This window comes from Haliotis rubra, unplaced genomic scaffold (assembly GCF_003918875.1).
Source record: "Haliotis rubra isolate DU_JTF1 unplaced genomic scaffold, ASM391887v1 Scf202, whole genome shotgun sequence".
Taxonomy (NCBI): Eukaryota; Metazoa; Mollusca; class Gastropoda; order Lepetellida; family Haliotidae; genus Haliotis; species Haliotis rubra.
Window position 1 is genome coordinate 232089 of NW_025766026.1, and position 26245 is coordinate 258333.

General features: G+C 40.6%; 1 protein-coding gene across 1 annotated transcript in view; it reads right to left on the reverse strand.

Moving 5' to 3' along the window:
* The window catches only part of LOC124275747, a 24067-nt gene extending 13775 nt beyond the window's left edge, over nt 1–10292 (reverse strand). The window contains exons 1-8 of the mRNA XM_046711402.1: nt 10003–10292; nt 5440–5562; nt 4667–4908; nt 4063–4179; nt 3215–3353; nt 2406–2513; nt 635–2122; nt 127–219 (exon numbers count right to left, since the gene is read on the reverse strand). Coding sequence (XP_046567358.1) covers nt 127–219; nt 635–2122; nt 2406–2513; nt 3215–3353; nt 4063–4179; nt 4667–4908; nt 5440–5562; nt 10003–10072 — 2380 coding nt within the window. The 5' untranslated portion in view covers nt 10073–10292. The remainder of the gene's footprint in view (nt 1–126; nt 220–634; nt 2123–2405; nt 2514–3214; nt 3354–4062; nt 4180–4666; nt 4909–5439; nt 5563–10002) is intronic.
* Nucleotides 10293–26245: the final 15953 nt, after the last annotated feature.

A 26245-nucleotide genomic window follows, 5' to 3' on the forward strand; every position in this document is an offset into this window, starting at 1 on the left:
GGGTCGGGGTCAATTAAACCCAAAACAGCTAGGATAAGTCTTTTATCGTTGGGTTTACTTATGCCTGGTATCAGAATAGAGCACTGAAAGACTGACTGTTGATGGTAACAATGTACATTTACTTACTGCTGTTCGTAAGAATCAAGCCTCCCCATCCGTTGTTGGTGCCATTTTGTAAAAACGCAGGTGAAGTTGATGATCCATTAATTTTCAGTGTTCCTGAAAAATAAGATTCCTTAAGTACAATGAAATGATGTAAACAAGCACTTCTTATCATCATATATACATGTATATCATGTTCTGAACGTCAGGATCCGTGAAGATCCCGGTTAGAAATTATCTTCTGTAACCAATTCTTGTCTAAGAGGCGACTAACGGAATCGGGTGGTCAGGCTTGCTGGCTTTGTTGACACATGCCATCGTATCCCAAATGCGTAGATCGATGCTCATGCTGTTGATCACTGGATCGTATGGTCCAGACTCGATTATTTACATATCGCCGCCATATAGCTGAGTATTGCCGAGTGCGGCGTAAAACTAAACTCACTCACTCACTCTTTCTGAACGTCAGAATTCAACCTAACACATTGATGTGGCAGCTACCACTGATTGTAAACATGGCATGTATATTTACCTTTAACAATGATCCCTTGGGCTCCATGGAAGGTAAGAGTGACATTTGGCATGATGGTAAGCGTCTGTCCTTCAGGCACTACAATAGTTCTCTTCACCATCAGTCTCTGATCTGGGCGAACAAGGACATCTTCCTGTAACACTCCTCCAACGTCAGAGGGTTCATCATCAGTGAAGATGGTGGTCCCACTTGAAGTCATGTCCATGGACTTGGATGTGAAGTATGGGTCAATCTGTATCTCAGCTCTGCTGATGTTATGATACAAGTCATATATCCGTGAACGGATTCCCCGTTGATCTGTGATACCCCAGTAGTTTCGGCTCGCATCAACAGAAGTCTGATCATTATAAAGTTCGTACGTAATCAGGTCGTATGTCGAGTTTGGATTTTCGAATACATTTCTGTATATTCTGCTGTTTGATCCCGTTAATTTCAAAGAACCCACACGTGAACTGTTTCTGAAGACGTTGTTGGCAACATCAACTCCATCAGCATATAGATACAATGCATACCTACTATAGGAATCTTCAAAATGATTTCCAGAGATGTTGATAGGTATGTTTGCATAGTTCGAATTTCCATTACCTTGATACACTCTGATGCCGCTGGAATCTGCAAAATGTGTGATGTTGTTTCCTCTCATGTCTACAGAGGCGAACCTGCTTGAGCTTAAATCATCAAGGGAAATGTATATCGCATAGGCTTCTGTATAGGACGGACCACCTTCAAATGTGTTGTAAGTGAGAGAGATGTTAAAGGTATGCTTATATGTATCAGATTTTACATATACACCTGCGTATGTATTCTTTGTAAATTCGCAGCCCGTGATTGTCACAAGGCTATTCACTCGATTCACCCAGGCATTAATACGCAGGCCATGTTTGTTGCGTTCAAAGATGCACGAAGAAATATTGAGAATTCCGTTTAATCTAGGATCGGCGAGAATGGCTTCTTTTGAATTGAATCTAAATGTTGAGTTTCGGATTATGGTTTCCCCACCATTACTTCGCTGTAGTCCTACTCCGTTGTTGTCAACATGAGACGATTCTATGTCAGCATATTCCGAGTGCGACAGTTGGAAGCCAAACTTGTAATTCCCTGTTATATCACTGTCAGTGACGGTCATCCTAATACCGTTATCACTTGATGCTATTCCGGAATCCCGGTTGTATCGAACGTTGCATCGAACTAACTCAACGTCACACGAACTTGACAGCGCCAGTGCATGTTTACCGTTCTGATTAAAGGTACATTCCTCAAAGAAAAGTCCACTTCGTGATACCCAGTCGTCAGATACCACTAAACCATTATTCAAATTTTGTGACACTTGAAGACGGTAAAATGATTGTGTTCCAGAACCTCCATTTGTTAAAATTATGCCATAGGAGTTAAAGTAAACTTTGGTGTTGTTAAAAGAGATGGAATCAGGGGGTCCCATGGCACCAACATTAGCATGTCGTATTGTACAAAAATTGCAGGAGAGTACGCCTGGAATAAATAGAAGAGAGCATAATGACACGTTTTGAATAGCCGCATGAGTTTTCATTGCATAATTGTGCATATCTACCTTTTTAAATACAGTAACATGTTTTATATAGATTGTATAGAAGTAAATAATGTGAATACTTTCTACATGTAAACCTGTACTATTTGAAAACAATATCTTGTGATGTTCAAATTGTATAGAAGTAAAACGTGTATTTGTTTTCTGTTACACGATTATTTACGATAACCAAATACAGTAGAATACAGAAGATATAAAGTTATGTACCTGTTTGTTCAGTTCTGAGGCCTTTCCAACGATTTTGTGCTCCAGAAGGAACGTCACTTGACCAGAACGATACGGGCAAGCCTTGAATACCAGCCGCCGTCAGAGAGCCTTAATGCAAATATACATGTTGTTCAATGAATGAAAATATACTGAGGGAAAAACATGAGGGATCACATAAAAGCACAAGTGTTCCTCTATATGTTTCCAGGTTTTCTTCAAAGCTTTGAATCGCACAGCTTGTGAAGAAACCTGACACAAAATAAAGGAACACTTGTGCTTTCATGTGATCCCTTATTTGTTTCCCTCAGTATATGATTCATAATGTTGCAACACACTCCTCAAAGTTAATAGAATACTCCCGTTTGAATCAAATGTATACAAAGTAAAGTAGTCTGTATTCATGTGAATGTAGGCCATCGCCCATGGTACAACGTTATACATTGGCAGCCTTCAAGCTGTAGCGACGACGATCGTTAGCACAGAAGATAAACATGGCAAGATTTCTTAACACAAGAGGAGTAGCATTACTCATCAGTCGATAAAATTTACACAAGGTTGGATGGGTGAAAACATGGACAGGGATAAGACGTTTACGTAGATCACCATAGGCAGTACAAATAAGTAAACAGTTTAATTGTCAGGACGACACAAATAAACATTTCAATATAGATCAAAGTCAACCCATAACAGTTCTATTTCGTTGTATTTTTTTAGTTTCTGTCGTATTATAAGTTTAATGACAACGACGTGTCAAGTGAGGTGTCACAAATATTTTGTTCTGCGTTGACAGGTTAATGAAAATTTCATACCTCGAATGAGGATACCAGCATCAGTGGCACTGAAAATAACTACGACTCCAGGCTGTATTTGTAGATGTGTAGCAGGGCGAACCGTGACTTGGGCATTGAGAACGTATGGACTCCCACTCGTTGTCCATACAGTATTGCCCTGAAAACAGTCACGTAGATGGCAAATCATGTGTAAGTGAGTTTAGTTTTACGCTGTCAAACGTGTTAAAGCATGTGTCAAATTTAATACTAAATTATCGGCATGTGATGATTGTCCTTTGGGCTTACGACAAGGGTGTATTCTAAGCCCTCTTCATTTTCCATTTTTATCAATGAACTAGCTCATGAAATCGAAGCACGTTGCGTACCAGGAATTCAGCTTCATCCTCAACGTGTACAGTTATTTCTTCTTTTATTGCTGATGATGTTGTGTTTATGTCTGATACAGTGTTTGGTCTACAGTGAGTGAGTGAGTTTAGTTTAACGCCGCACTCAGCAATAATCCAGCTATATGGCGGCGGTCTGTAAATAATCGATTCTGGACCAGACAATCCAGTGATCAACAACATGATCATCGATCTACGCAATTGGGATACGATGACATGTGTGAACCAAGTCAGCGAGGCTGACCAACCAATCTTACGACAAGCATGGGTTACTGAAGATCAATTCTGACCCGGATTTTCACGGGTAAGATGCCAAATCAATTCTATGTTAGATGAATGAATAGTGCTGAATAAAGGCTACGGTGGCAAGAGCAATAATTAATTGATTCGTAATTTTCAAATGCGTACAGTGATCACTTAGTATTTCACACACTTTTATGTTTAAATTCAACTGCAGCTCACGCTCATGAAGTAATAACGTACCCTTATATCGCTGTTTATCACTGTGGGTTGTCCCTGGTCAACGGAGGTGTTGCAGCCATGAACCTCGAGGCGTACACCAGAGTTGGTGGATCTGGGGCTGACGGCAACATATCTCGCCTAAAGATGCATACAATGATATAATGTTATCACCACACGAGTGTATACTGTAGTATTCATTATGCCTTGTAAGTCTAAAACAAACGAGCCCAGACAATGAATGATCGTCTTTAATGGAACATACGACTTAATGGATAACAAGAGTGATAACAGGTTATTCTTTTAGCTTGATAACGGTGTTAGAATCTAAACTGAACCAACGCTCTATGCAATGAAGTCGTATACTTCATTATTAGCGCGCCGACTTCTAGAATGCCAATCAAACAGCTACGAACTCTGTTTCGTAAATGTGCAACGTACCTTCAAACATTTCTTCAGACAGATACGAATTAAAAAATATAGGTCTTGTGACAAAAAAATGAACAAATGTAAAAGTATAATTTATTGTTTAATCTATGCAGAACCATTCACACCCTGCATCGAATACCTACTAATATTTTGGTATATTCGGTAAGTGTATATGTAAATGCCCAGGTTGCCTACGTACTTTAATTGGAGAGTCCAGTTCTATTTTGACAACATCAGACCATGACTCTGCAGTCACGTCAATATCTTGGTTGCCCTGGTTCTCCGTGTACGTCTCCCATACAAGTCCATCCAAGCTGTAGAAAAGCGACAACGAAGTTATTTTTTTGTAACGGGCTCCCTGCACCGACAGGCCAGTTATCTCCTTGAAGTCCAGGAAGTCAATTCTCAAGTAATCTTCTGTAGACCGAGGCACCCATCCATCTGACAAGTCAATACAAGAATTATAAACCTGTTGTGTTTTTGGCTAAATTACATGCCAAAGTACATGGAAGGCCTATTTTCGATCATTTTAATAGCGAAGTGACACAAAATAACGTTTTGGGGGGAAGAATTATGTTACAATCATGATAATTACATGTACTTGCTAATTAACGTTTCAAATAAAAATAACATTTATTTAACGATATAGGCAATCAGAAGTTATCATGCCAAATCCATATATATTGAGGGAAAAAAGTAAGGGATCACATGAAATCACAAGTGTTCTTTTGTTTTTTCCCAAGGTTTCTTCACAAACTATGCAATACAAAGCTTGTGAAAAAAACTTGGAAAACGTAAAGGAACACTTGTGCTTTCATGTGATCCCTTATTTTTCTCCCTCAGTGTATATGTTTGCTTTACATATACCAATACCATTAAAGTCTTGACATAAACATCTTTCCTAGCCTTGAGGATATGATTACATTATGTTATAATATGATACATGAAGATTAAGAAAATACTCATCCGTACATTGACCATGAAGTCTTGCTGTAGAAGGCGGCTGGGAATAATATTTTGAAGATGACGCTGTTATTTGGGTATCCTCTACGATGCCACTTTCAAGGCCCAGAGCTTCATTACACTGCCCATGCACTGTCAAAGATCACAAGTACAAGTAGTTATATTGTGTTCTTCATAATTGTGAGTGGAGGCTTTACCATCTTATCAGACCCGTGAAGATCCGTGTTAGAACTGGCCTTTAGTAACCCGTAAGAGGCGACTAGCGGGATCGGGAGGTCAGGCTCGCTGACTTGCTTGACACATGTCATCGTATCCCAATTGCGTAGATCAATGATGCTGTTCGCTGGATTGCCTGGTCCAGAATTGATTACTTACAGAGTGCCGCCATATAGCTAGAATAACTACCACTTGATCATAAGGAGAGTGGGCATATTGTTTTAGGCGCCTCAGATCGCTGTGCGTGGGTTATGTGCCCTTGTGTACCCAGAATATTTGCAATTATCAATTATTCGATCCAAAGATACGCCCTGATGTTGACCCTCAAATTATCATCACCGTCGTGTAAAAATAATTGGTATATATCTCTCGATTTCGTTCGATGTTAAGTTCACATACTTTTACACAAGCCTTGGTCACATATGTTTGAATATGAGACATCTGAGCAAGAGAATAACTATTCCCCAGAAAGAATCATGTTTTTTAGAAAAAGTTCCATTGACCTTAAAGGGCAAATTAGTTGTGCCAGTTGTATGAATAGGCCAAAGGTGAGGTGAGGTGAAATTGGGTTTAACGTCGTACTTGAGAATATTTCGCTCATATGACGACGTGCATGCGGGTGTACGTGTATGTGCAGCTGCTTGTACTAGCCCAGACTGTAGCTGGTTTTATAGTGCTAGCCCACTGAGATACCATGCCGCAGTGAAGCATGAATACCCCACATTATACTGACTCCGAGCCGACCAGTCCTTGTTGTACCCATTAATGCCGAGCGCCAGGACCAACAAGTACCATATTTTAACGTCTTTTGGTATGACGCGGTCGGGGATCGAACCCGCGACCTTCCGCTCTCCGGGCGGACGCTCTAACCACTACACCACGGAGGCGGTCAAATAGGCCAAAGAAAAACTGAGTGATGACACCAGGTGGTCATGAAAAGGGTAGTATGCATGTCAGGTTCTTTCGTAGAACCCGCCATTAAATTTACATGAAAGTAGTACCCAGCATTAATTATGCCAGACAACACTGACTGGTAAATAAATCGGACATGTGCGTGTGTTGGGTGTGTGACTGCGTGCATTGTTAACTGTGTGTAGTGAAACGCTATTTTTAAATGAATTTCTAGGTAGACTCAAAGTTTCGTTCTGCACTAATAAAAAGGCACAAAAACATTTGGATACTCGTTGTTTATTTCGTTGTTGGATACTTCGAACCATCTGTTCTTGCCAAACAAATCCAAATCCATAGACTTCTAATGTATGCTTTATCCTAGATGCCAAGCTCGTACAACTATTACTTTCCATTTGTACAAGCACATTCTAACATTTCTCAAACACAACGCTCATTGACATTTTTAATATTTTACACCAATATCTGATAGACCTTTTGATGGTATAAATATACAATGGATATCTTCCACATTCGCCTCGCACAACATGCGCTGTAACAGAGGATTTAATTCCTAGAAATCGTTTACAAGCTGCTACATGCACAACTTCTATTACGTTAACAACATTCAGTCCCAATATTTCTGCGCCGTATAATAAATTTAACAAACTTTGGTGTCGAAACTCTTAAAGAACAAGTCAAAGGATAACGTTGACAGTGATCTAAAATACCAAATAAAATCGCTTAGCCTGCAGACATACATTTTCTATGTGTTTGTTCCATACTAATGACCTACTGAATAAAATACCTAGATATTTGTACCGGGAAACACATTCTATTTGTAGACCATTATAGAACCATTTTTCATACTTCGACAGTCTTCAACCTATTTTGAAAACTACTTCCTTTGTTTTTTTCCCATATTTACCGTCAAACAATTCTCAGAACAAAATATCTTTAGGACATCAAGAGTCCTGTCCTGTGTTTCTGTAGACCAATGACCTTGAAGGTGCGGGTTAGAATGAACCTTCAGTAACCCATGCTTGTCGTGAGAGGCGACTAACGGGATCGGGTGGTCAGGCTCGCTGACTTGGTTGACACATCGGCTCCCAAATGCACAGATCGATGCTCATGCTGTTGATCACTGTCTTGTCTGGTCCAGACTCGAATATTTACAGACCGCCGCCATATAGTTGGAAATATGCTGATTGCGGCGTAAAACTAAACTCACTCACTGTAGACCAAACACTGTATCAGACATAAACACAATATCATCAGCAATAAAAGAAGAAATAACCGCTAGGCTGAGCGGTCTAGGCGTCTGACGTTTTGTGCTGGCGATTAGGTGCGCGGTCTAGGCGTCTGACTTTATGTGCTGGCGATTAGGTGCGCGTTCTAGGCGTCTGGCTTTGTGTGCTGGCGATTAGGTGCGCGGTCTAGGCGTCTGACTTTTGTGCTGGCGATTAGGTGCGACTTTTGTGCTGGCGATTAGGTGCGCGGTCTAGGCGTCTGACTTTTTGTGCTGGCGATTAGGTGTGCGGTCTAGGCGTCTGACTCTTTGTGCTGGCGATTAGGTGCGCGGTCTAGGCGGCTGACTTTTTGTGCTGGCGATTAGGTGCCTGACTCTGAGGGTGTGGGTTCGAATCCCAGATGGGACTTAACCCCCAAAGTACTAGAATCTATACTTCACTAAGAAAGTGTAATCCCAAATATAACATATGTTACATTTGACCACTTTCTAAAATGGCATTGTGTATTTCATACAATTTTAGAACTGATTTTTTAAGTGTGAGTAACAAAATATCACATAAGGTAGATTTTACAATGTAATATCTTTACATATCAACGTATTTGTAAGAAACATGTGGATATTACTGTTGTTACAGGAAAGACATTGGGTCTTCGTCCTAATTAGTTTAATTAGTCTTTATAAAAATATGGCACATAAATAAGCCTCAAATACTATTGATACGTGAACCTTAACAACGTATCTTGCCATGTGTGAAAATAAAGTTTGACGATTTTGTATTTCAATAAGGATGTCTTTCGTACACCAAATAGCTGCAACTTTTGAGAATGACTCATATATACATGTACGTTCGTACGAACGAACGTACGAAATTACGTACGTATATCTGTGTGCGTGTGCGTGTGCGTGTGCGTGCGTGTGCGTGTGTTTTGGGTGTGTGACTGCGTGTATTGTTAACTATCATTCTATCCTGGACAAGTGAACCATTTGATCAGATCAGTTACATCACAGGATGTCACCGTCAGGGATTATGTAACTCCGACACGATGTTACCTCTGTCATTAAACATATATATGATGCAGACAAAGCCTTAAACAAATGAGCGGGTCCGCTTTGTGAACGCAATCAACGCAACAAAGAGCGAACCGGTGGAACTAATGTGATTTGGAGGTATATGATCTGAAAAATAATTACCCTCGTTCGTCACTTAGCAGCGTCAACACCCATCAAACGGTAACTACATAAGAATTGTTAGGATAATGCACATATATTGGCTGTCTTGACTTTAAATGGGTTAAGGAATACCTGTTGACATAGGGCTCCTTGGCTAAAGTTACGGCATATTCCAAGAGATCTACAGATTCTTTGAACGATATAACAGGCATATTTTGTGGTGTGAGTTAAGGCTAACAGCAGTGTACGGTATTACAGTAACTGCATCAACTCAATGCGGGAGCATCTCACAAGTGATGCAGGTCTCAGATGTCGAACTAGATGATCCCGTGAGATGCCGCCAAACCTAGATTTACGATCAGTGTGTGTGTGTGTGTGTGAGAGAGAGAGACACAGAGAGAGATAGAGAGAGAGTATGTGAGAGAGAGTGCGTGTGTTTAAGAGAGAGAGAGCTTGTGTGTGTGGAGCGTGTGTGTGTGTGAGAGAGAGAGAGAGAGAGAGAGAGAGAAAGAAAGAGTATGTGAGAGAGAGTGCGTGTGTGTTTAAGAGAGAGAGAGCTTGAGAGAGAGAGCTTGTGTGTGTGGAGTGTGTGAGAGAGAGAGCGCGAGTGTGTGTGAGAGGAGAGAGAGAGAGCACCTGTGTGCGAGCGTTTGTGTGTGTCAATAGACTCATGGCCAGATGGGTGATGGTACGTTTGTCGGCGTCTTATTGTTGCTGTATGACACGAGTGTCAGTCTCTCTCTCCCCATGTCTATCTCTCCCTCACACAATTACATGAACACACAGAGACACCTGCACACACAAGTCACAGGTCCTCGATGTGACAAGGGACCACATTCCTTAACGAGTCCCCACAGATCACACACATCCTAAAACAAGAAGGTAGACCGCGTACTCACATCTACCTCTAGGGCGACACGCCACTATAAATAAAACTTCTAACACTTTCCATGCGAGCAGGCAACGAGGTCAAGGTAACTCTCAGAGGCTTAAAACGAACTAACAGTAAACAGAGGACGTGAGCAGTGAATAGAAGGTACACCTACCGGCAGTTGTTGTAAACATCAGCATCATCAGCCACACAACGTGGTGCTGCTCACCCGTGGTAGTCGCCATCACACTGACAGTTAGAAGTTCCGTTTCATTTCTTGTTTGTGTCGCGAGATGTTGGGTATTGCGGCTTAGGTAATACCGGGCGATACATCCGCCTTCAGTCTTGCTGCGCAGGACGCTCAGGGTTAGTGACGCATGTCACTGCCACAGATCTACGGTAGCTTCACGGGGACATCTTCCTCAACTACACCACAGGGCCGGGTATGAATAGACTTGCTCCAAGGCTGTACTTAATGCTAAGTTCATGGATATAAGTGATTCTATCCTTTAAGGGGGCAAGTCTGTGATTTATATTTTTCACAAATTTTAATTTAAGCTACCAATTATTACCTTAGAGATTTGTGCAAGTCTAGGGTATGAAGACAGGGTTGACTTACATGGATCTCACCTTCTTTATTCGTTCAATGCGAGGCTTTGGTACAGACTCTATGAATCGTTTATCAAGCAATTCATAGCAGTCGCAAATTAACCGGAAACGGGTGTATCTCACAGACCCTGAGCATCATTATTTCCCCTAGTGCCTAGGCCTCCCTGCAGTGCTAAAGCCCTAAATAAAGCAAGTGTACATTTCCCCAGGTCTGATGGGCGGTGGAGTAGCGTAGTGGTTAAAGCGTTCGCTCGTCACGCCGCCTCGTTAGTCTAATCGGAACAGCTGTACCACAGATAGATTGTCAAGGGATTTTTATCTTTTGTATTAAAATGTTTGTGAACGAGGACTGTATACTATGATTCATTGCTTAACGGGATATGAATGTAGGGCAGACAATATCCCTAACATTTCCTGTTTATCAAGTACCGAAATGAGTGCACAGTGCTCGGAGGTCAGAGGTCGCCTTTTACTTCCACCAGTATTATGTCACAAAGTTTAATGTAGGGGGCAGGTAAACAATTCGATGTTGCACGGAAACTTTGATTTCTGAAGTTTTCGGAGACGTGGGATGTTGATTAATGTTTTTTCCATCCCCCAACATTGTACAGGTTTCAGAGACTGAATCTTCCTGTTTTCCATATAGTTAATAACAGTTATGGTAACTTTTCTCTGAAAATGAAAACATCGGTTTAAACACGAGAGAAGTGTCCCTTGTGGTGGGATAGCCTGGTGGTTAAAGTGTTTTATCTTTGTGCTAATGTGTACAAATTGTGAATATATCCCCAAAGTGGCGTAACACCATACTCGCTCGCAAATAATTAAGCACCCATCATCGTGAATCTCAACATTTTCACTCTTACTCTTTTCCTGTGTATTTTTGTCAGTTTTGTTTAACAACTTTCTCATCAAAGCGTAATTCCAAATACAACATGGTACGTTTGATAACTTTCTAAATGGTACTGTGTATATTAAAAGAATTGTTTTGTATAGTTGGGATGGTAGGACTGCAGGGCATACCTGATGAATTCAGCTTCTTATCCTTAATAGAACATTGGAACTTTTCCTCATTCATTTGGAGGGGCTTTGAGGTAGCCCAGTGGTCAAAGCGTCCGCTCGTCAAGCCGAAGACTTTCTTTCGATCCCCCACATGAATACAATGTGTGAAGCCCATTTCTGGTGTCACCAGCCGTGATATTGATGGAATATTGCTAAAAGCAGGGTAAAACCATACTCACTCATTCACTCACTCACTCCTTTGGAGGTGTGGCAGGCATAGAGCATGTGTGTACGGATAGTCAGTAAGAGTCCACTTCTTTTGATACAAATTGTATTTTTGTCCTCTTTTGAGTATAACAAAATTCAGTCTATTGCATGCACATTAATTCTGCACACATACAGTTTTTACTTCTGGATAACATGAAATTAAACAAAAACAGATTCAGTTTGCCAAATCCAGAACTGGGTAAATATTGTTATCTCTCAATTGTTGACATAAATTCGCTCGGGTTTAACCAATGAGAATAGATCCCAGAATTATAGAAAAGTAAATACACAGCAAGGGTTGACAAGGAAGTTTACAGGTCACCAGATAAGAAATTCAAGTTGTCCCGGATCTACCTAACAGATGTTAAATAAAAGAAAACAAAGAAAACATGTAAACAAAGAGATGTACGTGTCACAGCGTGACACCTCCTATTGCCTGTGACCTACATTAATCCAACTCTTAGAGTATCTTTCATGCCTGAGGCCATTTGTTGCACAAAACACGAGACACCTGTAGTCCAACGTTACTTTGAAAACATTTCACAATACAAAGTGGTTAATGTTTACTGAAGGCAGTGCAATGTATATCTGTCAGACAGACGACCACTATGATACTTTCTTCTTTGTCTGGACCTGAGAAGAAGTTAGAATTGATATTCATCAACCCATGCTTGTTGTAAGAGGCGACTAACGGGATCAAGTACTTCCTCAGTACAAGGTAACTTAACAAAATCACAGTATGCGAGGGAGATATAACCTTGTGTTTTTTTTAAGGTTTCTCCTTGACACAATCCCCCGTGAAGATCCGGTTTAGAAGTGATCTTCATCAACCCATGCTTGTTGTAAGAGGCGACTAACGGGATCAAGTACTTCCTCAGTACAAGGTAACTTAACAAAATCACAGTATGCGAGGGAGATATAACCTTGTGTTTTTTTTAAGGTTTCTCCTTGACACAATCCCCCGTGAAGATCCGGTTTAGAAGTGATCTTCAGCAACCCATGCTTGTTGTAAGAGGCGACTAACGGGATCAAGTACTTCCTCAGTACAAGGTAACTTAACAAAATCACAGTATGCGAGGGAGATATAACCTTGTGTTTTTTTTAAGGTTTCTCCTTGACACAATCCCCCGTGAAGATCCGGTTTAGAAGTGATCTTCAGCAACCCATGCTTGTTGTAAGAGGCGACTAATGGGATCATGTGGGCAGGCTCGCTGACTTGGTTGACAGATGTCATCGTATCCCAATTGCGTAGATCGATGCTCATGATGTTGATCACTGGATTGTCTACTCCTTACTGACCGCCACAATATAGCTGGAATATTGCTGACTGTGGCGTAAAACTGAACTCACTCACTCACTCTTCTTAGTCTGTGTGTTGTAGTGTAAGAGGTATGTGGAGGGAAATAGGAGCTATATTAAAACATGACTTCGCAACAGTACACAATTTTGTTTTCTCATAATTCCACTTTCTGTGGGTAGATGTATCTAAGACATATTGTTATCACACGCTGTATGAACAAACACGCAAACAAAACGTGACTAGAACCAAGCCCGTTTGACTATTCACAGCAGGTGACAGCTGAGAAAACCATATCTTTAGTCCAAAGCTGCCTCGTCTCAGCACAAAGATGGCTTTGGGGAAGGTTTTCCTACACTTTAACATCAAGATTTTGTGCATCGTGCAAATGACCCGAGTTGTACTGACTTACTCAACACGTTGTTTGGTATAACAAGTAGTTTCACGTGCAAGTTGGACTCTGTCAGCGATGACGGCGAACGTATTATCTATGCATTTGGAACGCCGTGCTAATTTGTGCCGAAATCTGTCGAATCTGTCATGCAAGTGATATGTATTAAGAATGGTCATCAATACAATGAGTAAAACTTTAAATGTTCTCCGCATGAGATGTGTCTAACAGAAATATATTTTTATCAAGTGCAGATAAAAACGTATGACAAGAATAGGTGCAGACCCACTCACACTATTCCGCGTGCATCCATACCCTTATACATGCATCCATACCTATACCCATGCATCCATACTTAAACGCATGCATCCACACCCATGCATCCATGCCAACACCCATGCATCCATACCCACACCCATGCATCCATACCCAGCCCCATGCATCCATACTCATACACATGCATCCATATACCCACATGCATGCATCCATACCCACATACATGTATCCATCTACGCATGCATCCATACCCACATACATGTATCCATATACGCATGCATCCATACCCAAACGCATGCATCCAAACCCATACACATGCATCCATATACCCACATGCATGCATCCAAACCCACACATATGCAACCATACCGACACACGTGCATCCATACTCATACTCATGCATCCATACCCATATCCGCATCCCATTAACTGTTATAATTACCTAGGTCTACTTGTGGCTTGTCATATGGATAATGTCAGTATGGCTATATATGCCACACTACCGCGATCAGCACATTTGGTCTACGTACAATAGGTAAATAAAATTCGACTGACTGAGTTTGGTTTTACGCCGCTTTTAGCAATATTCCAGCAACATCACGGCGGGGGGACACCAGAAATGGGCTTCACACATTGTACCCATGTGGGGATTCGAACCCGGGTTTTCGGCGTGACGAGCCAACGCTTTAACCACTAGGCCACCCCACCACCCCTAAAAAAATTCGAACGTTTTGGGCGAAGCTGTAGGTAAATCGACTTTATGTAATTTTAAACCAAACACACGGTAAGCTTGGTGTAAGGAAAAATAATTCTTCAACAATAGCGGAATTCTGCTACATTTGGTGGTGATGCACACCCTCAAGCGGCTGCACCTTAATAAAAACGTCAACAGCAGCATATTATTGGGGAAATTCCTGTGTCAGGGAAACACGGCGGTATCTGTGATAAGTACATGTTACCATAGGGCAGATAAACGTCGTAGTTATATACAGAATGTGTGTGTTACTGGTGCAGGCTAATGCAGGTTTTACAGCTCTTGCCCACTGAGATACCAGAGGCGGTGGGGTGTGGTTGCCTAGGGATACCATGCCACAATTTAACACGGATGCCCTACTCAGGTACACTTTACTGACTCCGAGATGACCAGTACATGTTTTACTCACTCCAAGCCGACCTCCATTCATGCTAAACAAGGCTACCCCACCACCCCTTATGTATGTTGGTATGAAGCCACATTAATATGTATACTACCACATTCCAATCTCCGGCAGACGGTCTGTTCACTAGACCACGGAGGCAATCGTCACTAGATAAATGTACTGTGTTTAAAATAATTATATTTTGCAGAGTATCTCAAACACGTAGAACATTTTAAAGTGACTGAACTGATAGAAAACGAGTCATATGAAGCCATGCTGATTATGTCCTGTATGTTTGCATCTACCTCTTCTCACCAATGAAGAACCGCGTTAGAATCGATCTTCAGCAACCCTCGCTTCTCTCAAGTGAGTGAGTAGGTATGGTTTTACGCCAGTTTTACCAATATCCCAGCAATATCACGGCGGGGACACCAGAAATGTGACGATCGGACGCTTTAACTATTAGGCTACCCCACCGCCTCGCTTCTCTCAAGAGCTGGACCCGTGAAGGTCCGGGCTAGAATATTGATCGTCAGTAACTCATGCTTGTCGTAAGAGGCGACTAACGGAGTCGGGTGGTCAGGCTCGCTGACTTGCTTGAGACATATCATCGTATCCCATTTGCGCAGATCGATGTTCATGTTGTTGATCACTGGATTGTCTGGTCCAGACTCGATTATATACAGACCGCCGCCGAGTAGCTGGAATATTGCTGAGTGCGGCGTAAAACTAAACACACTCACTACTAAGCATACTAATCCCTAAATAAAAGATATTGGTGATATTGGTGATGACAAAATTCCAAGATGGCCGGGGGTAACACACAGAGCTGCATCTGCTTCTGGGACTACACAGAAATGTAGTTTGTTAAGACGCAGAGTTTACGTTCAAGCCAAGTTACTCAGAGATGTATGCCCTTTTCATCTTTATGTTTGTCTCGCAATGCGTAGTGACACATTCAAACTCACATAGGAATGTATGGTTTCTGGGTAACACTATCTTACGTACCACAGGTGGTGGAAACGTTATCAAATCTGCCTCTGTGCGTCTTTCAACTGCTGCATTTAACGGCAGTTCGGTCTACTTATTCTATGCGTAATGTTTTTTTTAAAAGTGTCTGTGGGACCACGGGGGTTTATGGGTAATAGTATAGGAAATTCATTCATTTCAGATTTTGCCTGTAATTGTAGGCGACAATACAGTTTTGTGTTTTGCACATTGCCATGATGCTGCATGTAATATTTCTGTCCAAAGTAAGAGGGAAAGAGTGGTTTTGAGGGCAGTTGTATACACAATTCATGCATTTCTAATGTTGTCAATAATTGCCATTGACATTGTATGTTTATAAGTATTTCACACATTCCGGTTCTAAAGTTATATCTTAAAAATTAATGAAATTAGATGGTCATTTTAAAATTTAACAAACCCTTTAAATTCATGAAATGTGTTGTAGAATTTTTCTCAATATTGAAAGGCAGACCACGTACAAGGATTAGTCAACCGCAGTTACTTAAGGGAAAGCCAAGGGAGTTTATGTTTTGGTAAGCACCGAAGCAGCATTTGAGGCAAAACAAAAGTGAAACATATAAAAGTGGAACTATTAACGAATAATGCATTCGGAGGAGTACATGTATTATTGTTTTCGTCTTAACCTGCCTATGTTAACATAACTTTCTGAACAACTTTTTCTCTTTAGAAAAGTTTCTGAAACCACAGTTTGATTAATGGGTAACTGAAATCATGTGTATAACCTTATGTGTAAGGTGGGGTCACTAGTTTCGGCCTTTATGCTTGGCGCTCATGTACAATAACTGTAGAAAGACATTGTTTAATCAAATTCAGTATGCAAAAAATGAATGCAGATGGAGAACACGAACGTTTGAAACCAATATTGTTCATATCGTTTTGAACATGTCTGTGTGGATTAAATAATTTAAGGATGATATAAATATATATGGACAAACCAATATGTTGGCGCCTTGTTAATACATCGTATCAATTGTTTTATGGTCCGCGGTTGATTTACGCTTGTAAATTATTTTACGATGAACCGGATCCGTACTTAAACCAGGGACCAATGTTTTGGAAATTGACGGAATCTAGTGAAACATCTCTACATCCTTACAAGATTTGTGACATTACATGAAGAAGACCTCACATTGGAAATGTTCCATTTGCATTTCGATGTGTGGTTATATCGGTTCTTGCATTAATTCGAACTTTTGTCGGTATACGTGTATATATACCAGCCACATAAAGAAACTGTGCATTGGCAAAATATTATCTCAGTTGATAAGTACGATAACAATGTCAAAGGTACGTATAAACTTTAATGGAGGGATCATGAGACCATAAGTCGGGAGAATTTCGATTGAAAAGTCAATCACGATGACGTCACGAGTCCACAAGCGGGACAGGGGTCAGACGACCATGTCACAAGCTCAATAACGGGTATGTCCACCATCGGCATTGAGAACAGCAGTGCATCGACGACGCATAGAGCCTATCAAACGTGCAAGGAAGGCTTGTGGGATGTCACGCCAGATTCTCTCAAGTTCTGTTGCAAGGTCAAGGACGTTATTTGGCGGATGAGGAAGACGGCGTAGGCGTCGATCCATCTCGTCCCAAACATGCTCTATCGGGGAGAGATCCGGTGAATTTGCAGGCCAAGGCAGTAAGTCAACGTTGTGGTGTTGCAAGAAATCCATAGCAACCCTTGCCGTATGAGGGCGGGCATTGTCCTGTTGGAATGCTAACCCATGGCCATGACGTTGCAGAAAAGGAATTGCCACAGGTCGAAGAATCTGATCCCCATAGCCCTCACCAGTTAAGTTGCCCTGAACATTCACCAAAGGAGTTCTTTGGCGTGCTGTTATTCAACCCCAAATCATCACGGAACCACCACCAAAACGATTCATCTCCAAGACACAGGCCTGTGCATAACGTTCTCCCACGCGTCTGTAGGCACGTTGACTTCCATCACTATGGGAAATGTTAAACCTGGACTCATCTGTAAAAACAACATTTCTTCACCAAAACAAGAGTCTACGGACATGATTTCGGCACCACATTCGGCGAGCTTGTCGATAACGTTGTGTCAGGATAGGCCGTATGGCGAGACGTCGTGGTCTGATCCCGTGATGACGGAAACGTTGTCGAACTGTGTTGGGGTGGTTACGTCGAAGTCCTAGGATGGTTCGGGCAGTCCTCACTGCAGTCTGAAACCTGTGGAGAAGATGGGTCGCCCTTATCCATCTGTCCTGTCTTGGCGTTGTTACACATGGACGTCCAGAACGTGGCCGATCGATGATGTCATTTGTGTTCTGGTAGCGTCTCACCAGTGCAGAAATGGTGTCAGTGGAAATGTGCAGCCACTTGTCGTTGAGACATTCTCCCACGGACCATCCCAATGGCCTCATAGCGTTGTGCAGACGTGAGCCTTGGCATGCTATTCGTTTCAATAGCCGTTTAATATTTTGAACGATCGCAAGGGCAGGGGGTGAGCTTTCCAAAGTGACAGTATTGTGTGGCATTCATTTGCTCTGTTTCTCTTTCCCGGAATGCACGTGCAACAACATATTGCACGTCTCAAGGACGAACCCACTGACGTCAAAGAACGTAGCACGTGCACGCATGTTGGATACATGTCACTAATCTCTGAGTTTGAATCCGTATGTGTCTACACAGGTTTGACAAATTTAGATTTTAAATTTTTGTATGCACAGTTTCTTTATGTGCCTAGCATACTTAAGCCCACTGACATACCACACTGCGGGTCCAATACAGAAGTCCAACTCAGACATATTATATTGACTCAGAGCTGGCCAGTATTTGTTATATCGCTTTAATGTCAGGCAAGGTAACAACAATTAGACAGAGACACAATTAACAGAAAGGTGATGGATGTTTGTCAATGATATGGATGTAATTGGACCGCTGTAACAATCCTGGGCCGGGACGGTGGGTGTGTTAAAGCGTCCATACGTCACGCTGAAAACCCGGGTTCGATTCCCCACATAGGTACAATGTGTGAAGCCCATTTCTGGTGTTCCCCGCCGTGATATTGCTGGAATATTACTAAAATCAGCGTAAATCTATACTCAGTCACTCTTTAACAATCCCACATGGGAGTGCGTATCAATCCTGCTATTTCCTTGTTGTTGAGATAGCATCGGTGTTGGCTTGTGGTTAAAACGTTCGCACGTCACCCTAACACCTATGTTTAGTTCCCACATTATTGCAAGGTGTTACTGGTTCCTTTGCTGTGAAATTGCTAATACATTGCTAAAAGCGGCTTACAACTCTGCTCTCTAACGTTTACCTTTTCATTTAAAATCTACAGAATGGCGTGACTTCATTTATTGGCTGAACAATGTCCAGCTCGTCACAGACTTATCGTTTCAATGTTATCGTTATCTGTCATATTATGGACAAGTGGCGATTTGTTCACAAACATCATACAGCTGTAACAAATATCTGCTCATGATATAGTTACAATTGTACAATCGACTCTGCTTTTGGAAAAGATTTCTTATGAATGTGGAAAGGGTTTTGTCGCTTCTATTCAATGACATACTGAATGTTCATTCACTTGTTTGATGGTTTATGACAGGTGATCATTATTGAAGCTATTTCCCGACGGCCTTTATATAAAAGGGTTACGATGACTCAGTGCCAAGTCAGCCTGACCACCCCTATCCGAGTATGAGCCCCTGAGGACATATTCTGACCCGGAATAACTACAGGGTGGTATTTCTCAAATCTCCATTGACGCTAACCCATTGTCCTGTTGTCGTCTGTGTTTCTTATAAAATCCCCAAATTATGCAAGATATGGTTTACATGTAAAATCAGGGGTATTTCATGTATATACATCCCCCCACCCCCTCACCCACACACCACCACCACCAACAACAACAACCCTTCCCTGCCTCGATTTGACACACAAAACAACCCGTTACGTTATTTTCCTTTTTCAGACGATCGAGCTTGTAATCGTATCTGTGGCCAGAGGCGTTCATCAATCGCGATGTTTTAAAGACTTCCATTTTCGAAGTAGATTTTACGCCCGTTTCCTAATATGAGGTCGTGGAATGTGTGCAGGAAACATGAAATTGTTGATAAATGTTGAATCACAAATTTCGTAAACTGTTTGAGTAAGATAAAACACTATGGCACAGTGCGTTTGAAAAATGTGAAACCGTCAGTTACATAAATAACCTGTTCCACTATTGGACTGGCCTGATCTTGGCTTGTGAACTTACCATGAATCACAAGATTTGTTGCCACAGTGTAGAACCTGTATATCTTGTTAGAATTTTGCCATGGCATTTATCTAACATTCAACTAAAGGTACTTGCCGTAGACTTAATATTTCTCATTTCTCTTTAACATCTGTACAGCGAGTCTGTCTTGTAACTTAAATGAGAAATTTGTATGCGATTTTATTTTTTCCAAAAACTTGCTTCCATAGGAGATATCAGTTAGGTGAGATCAAGAGATGTCTTCTCCGCACCAACACGTTTAAGACAACATTAATGTTACTGCATCAAAACATTACCATTGTGGACAATACCGCTGAACATATGTTTTAATCACACAGATGTCATTATAGGATGGTGGCCCGTTAGGCTACAGACAGACAGACAGACAGACAGACATGAATAGTTTATTTACATCTCACTCGCACAAATATAATACATATAAGTGATACAATATATAAAAGCTACCAATCGCAAAGCGATTTATTAGAGATGTTATAACGCATAAGAAGATAATCATTTGTACAATGTAAACACGCATAAGTATATATATTTCCAAAAAAAAGAGTGAAACACACCATAAAGTTATTTGTACAGTAAAAAGCGTCCATGTGCTAAAATATTATAGCAGGTTTTGGTTAAACGAAGAATAAACTCTTCACATGTAAAAATAAGGGCAAGTTGCTGAGGCGCTGTAAAATCAGTGAAAAAAGGATATTTTACACAGCAAAGCTTCAGAAGATCACTTGTAAAACGTGTATGTAGCAGACAGTTCAGTAAAACGTGAGATTCATCTTCAACACGGGTTAAACAATTAAAACAAAGTCTATTTTCTACAGGGATGTTCTCATATCGGCCAGACTCTATTCTCAAAGGGGCGACACCACATCTAAACTTGGATAGCGCACTTCGATGTTTACCTTGGCATGTTGACATTAACATATTTTTCACATCCATATTCGTGTTTAAAAGTCTTATACGTCCCCCTGTTTTCTATTAGTATCTCCATTTATAGTATCCAACCAGGTCGCCTTGAAACTAGTTTGTTTCACTGTGCTAACTAAGAGTTTCCTCTCTGTTCCTCACATCTATGTAGAATAAGTGATGTAAGTTCATTTTCTTAAAATGTTCATGGAGTCTAAAATTCCTCGTTTCCTCTGCCTGCCTCGCGGTGTCCTGCCAAAACGTGTACATGCCAAAACTGCTACAGACTAAAACAACAAAATACACTGAAACGTCGCTATATGCAATAAAGTTGTACGTTTCTTTATTCACCGACTTCAGGTTGCAATCATACGCTCTACACACAGTCGCACACACACACACATGTGAAGAGGTCATTATGCGACGATGTCGCATTGGCCACACTAGATATACTCACCAATATTTACTGAAAGGCGAAGATCCTCCGTTATGCATCCCTTGTGATGAAAGAATCACAGTCAAGCATGTCTTGCTTGACTGCATTGAATATTCCATCACAAGGGATAAGTATTTTAATGTCAAGACATTGAAGGATCTTTTTTATAATGTTAATTATCATTTAATAGTTGAATTTTTAAAAGAATTAGATTTGTGGACTGATATGTAAATAGTTAAATATTATATTGTTGGTAGTTTCTATTAGTAACTGAGATTGTTAGTGGCTGTACCCTTAAAGGGGGTTGACGTAGCGTAAAATTATTGTCCTCCTGAGAGGGTACGTAAGTCCCAAAACTTTCAAAGTCAATTTAAACTTGCCAGGATTTTTAAACGTAGTATTCTTGTTCTTTTAATTTTGGCTAACATTTCTTCCAATCGCCAGCAGCTGAAGGGATGGTGTAAATCCAGCTAGGGTCCATGCAGGTAGCAAAAGTAATGTAAGTCCCCATGGTCCCTAGTATGGTGATCTACCTTCAGTTGTTGGCGATCTATTGCCTATTTTTATATTGTGCTGTCCCCTAAAGTTAAAATGTTTTAGATTTAATTACTAGTTTTACATGTCTATCTGTGATATTCTAGTTGTTTTACTGTCCTTCGTCGGCAGGTTTGTATAATATCTGTATATATATTCTATTTCAATGTCAAATGTTCTCGTCACGATATGGCTGAAATATTGCCGATGTGACGTTAAATAATAACTCACTCACTCACTCACTCACTCACTCATAGAAGAAGAAGAAGAAGAAGAAGAAGAAGAAGAAGAAGAAGAAGAAGAAGAAGAAGAAGAAGCATTGTTTATTCCAGTTTGTCACGCCATGGTCCGGCCTCTTTAGGCCCATGAAACACGAAAAAGACAAGGATAAAACCATGATAATATTAAAATGGCATGCCTCTAGTATGTGTGCAGTAACAGTGAAAGTGGCGTTAAACTACCTCGTGACACATTGTTATCATCCGGTTCTTTGGATCCGTGTGAGCAGAGTTTGGATGACTTTTGTTTGCTTGGATTTCTCGTTAACTGGAGTTGGTTCCCCTGTACCTGAAAACTGATCTATAGACATATGAACGCTTTGTCAGTAGAACTATGAACACTTTATCCATCTCCTTAGGGCAATGTTGACGATGTTGAACAGTTTGTAAATGAGTATATTGTTAACATACAAGATTAGGCTTACAGTTTTCGTTACGCAAGTGTGGCTTGTGCATTCTGAAAACTATTTATCAGCGATCCACTTTCGTATTAAAACGTAGGAATACATGTATTGTTTGTTGTTTAACACCGCACTCAGCAATATTCCAGCTATATGGCGGTGGTCTGTAAATAATCGAATCTACACCACACAATACAGTGATCAACAGCAAGAGCACCGATCTACGCAATATTGATGCGTTGACCAAGTCAGCGAGTCTGACTACAGATTCCGTTAGTCGAATCTTACGACAAACATGGGTTGTTGAAGACCAATTCTAACTCGGATCTTCACGTATTCATCCGATTGAATTCTATCAGGCCTCAGCAAGGCTTTCAAAACATTATGGCGGACATATAGGGCACATTTACAAATTTGACGAGTCAGTCTATTTTACCAACACATATGTCCTCGTGTGTTTTAGGTGTCTTCGCCTCTGGATTTGTGATGAGTGTCACCTGCGAGTCAGAACACTTATGTTTGGAGCAAACACCTGACAACATCACCATTAATTATGATAGCGATTCACATATAGTGATCCACATAAAAATGCTTATGACACAGTTAGACATTTCTCATGTTCCACACGAGTACAGTCACTTTTAATTTATACATTTACAGGAGTGAGTGAGTGAGTTTAGTTTTACGCCACGCGCGGCGGTCTGTAGATAATCGAATCTGGATCAGACAATCCAGCATGAACATCAATCTACGTAACTGGGGTACGATGACATGTGTCAACCCAGTCAGCGAGCCTGACCACCCGATCCCGTTAGCCGCCTCTTGCGACAAATGTGAGTTAATGAAGACCAATTCTAACCCCGACCTTCTCGGGTTAGATATCAACCCAGAAAGAAAGTTTTTGAAATGGTTTGAAGTATAACAGTACTATATCTTTACCTCCGTACAAGAACCAGAAACACACCCGCAGGAACCAGGATATTTGGTGCTGCACTATATCTAGTAAACACAAATGAAATATGTTTGTGGTTTACCCGATCTGAAAACAAGTGGTTGTCTTCCGATAAACATTCATAACCACCGCCTTTCATCATCCCGTACATTAGGCTTAACTGAATCCTTAATTCATGGACAAACATCTCCTGTAAAAAAACTGATAGATAATGACTTAGTTGGGATACACGTATGTAAAGCACGCTGATGTAAAGATCGATAGCCATAAACAATCGAATATGTTTTCCAGTGACACAGAGCCTTTCATATCTAAGAACATTAAATTTGTTGTTTGTTGGACGTTTTAAAGTTTAAAACACCTAGAGTAGGAATACGATATAGAATGGCGGCAGATCCACTATTTTTCATGAAGACTTATAGACAGAAAGACAAATTTACAGCGTATAGAAGACCCGATGTTTGTGATTTGTAGGTTTTCAGGCACAACCTCTTCAGCGCTAACACAATGGCGTGAAACTCCAATCGTAAATTATGGTCTGCGATTGGCATAAATTCCCAAAATTCTCTTAAATCCCGATGTCAGTTTTGGCCAAGCAGCTTGTCGTGTTAAATCGTGTCTGCGCTTCGCATGTCGCACTGTCAGTGCCATTATACATTTAAATCAAAACGTTGGTCTGGAGCCTCACGTCTCTACGCCAAGTACTAAAAGGTCATAACAATGATTTGTAGCCAGCTATTGACCCCCTTTCGTCCCTCCCCGAAATGTAAAATGACCGATGTAGTCCAAGTGTTATAAATATACATGAGACAAGGTTTAATTATGTACGTTTAGGAGTGAATAGAAATATACATGTAGAAGATTGAATGATTGTGAAGCTACGTTAATCTCGGTAAAGAATTATACATGTAGAAGATCGAATGATTGTGAAGCTACGTTAAGCTCGGTAAAGAATTATACCTGTAGAAGATAGAATGATTGTGAAGCTACGTTAATCTCGGTAAAGAATTATACATGTAGAAGATCGAATGACTGTGAAGCTACGTTAATCTCGGTAAAGAATTATACATGTAGAAGATCGAATGATTGTGAAGCTACGTTAAGCTCGGTAACGAATTATACATGTAGAAGATCGAATGACTGTGAAGCTACGTTAATCTCGGTAAAGAATTATACATGTAGAAGATCGAATGACTGTGAAGCTACGTTAATCTCGGTAAAGAATTATACATGTAGAAGATCGAATGACTGTGAAGCTACGTAAATCTCGGTAAAGAATTATACATGTAGAAGATAGAATGATTGTGAAGCTACGTTAATCTCGGTAAAGAATTATACATGTAGAAGATCGAAATGACTTAGTTGCAGAGCTACGTTAATCTCGGTAAAGAATTTCCATGTAGGTCTCCATCGAATGACTGTGAAGCTACGTATGGAGGCCACGTAAAAAGAATTATACCTGTAGAAGATATGTCGCGCGTGAAGCTCACGTGAAATGATCAAGCTACTGTTAGATGGGCAAACTTCAACAAAAATCTCTGTTAAGAATTATACATGTGCGAAGATGAATGAGCTGTATCGATATCTGCTTCATTATACATGTAGGCTTCTTTCCCATCAAAATATGAGTGGAAAAATATATGTAATAGAAGATAGAATGATTGTGAAGCTATGGACGTTAAGCTCGGCCCGAAAACGGTTTATACACACAAGATCGAATAGACTGTGGAAGCCTACGTTTGACCTGTTCGGTAAAGAATTATACATGTAGAAGATCGAATGACTTGTGAAGCTACGTTAATTGTCGGTAAAGTTGTTATACATGAACTGTTTAGCCAAAGATAGAATGAATGAACGTTTGTTCGCTACTTGCCTCTAGAAACATATATCAATCTGGTAGAGTAAAGAGCTCTGATAACACGAGACATGTAGGAGTTCATCGAATTGACTGTGAAGCTACGAGCAGGATCTACCTATGATTTGTAATCCATTCAGTCACTCTCCAGTGTAATATTTTACGAATATATATACATATGCTTAACTTTCGTTAACATTTTAAAATGATTTGTACATAATCATGTATTTTGTATTCATGTCATAATGATTGAACTCTCCGACATTATTGGTAAAGAAATTCATTCATGTATTCATTCATTCATTGATTGTTCATTCATTCGTTAATCATTCATTAAAGAATTCATTCATACATGTAGAAGATCGGATGATTGTGAAGCTACGTAAATCTCGGTAATTAACAAGGACTCTAACGTCTTTCTAACGCGTGTGCAAAGTATTAACCGCTTCTAACCACGCCTCATATTTTTACCTTGCTAGGTAGACTAATAAGAACATTTGTATGCATATATATACAAGATCAAAATGCTACCTGTAACCTATGCGTCCTTTCCAAACCATACAACCAGGATATGGGGTTAAAGAAGACATGATTGCATTCATTGAAACAATACATGACGATACATGTGTAATTAATGTACACGAATAGTTGAAAAGTGAAGACATTTGTCTTCATTCAGTGATCTGAAGTTGCGTGGGTGTCATGACCTCGCGTTAAGTGTCCCCACAATTTCGCAGACATCTACCTTCTTGAAAATTAACCGTTTGATGTCTCATTTGCTGACAAAATTGCACCCTTTG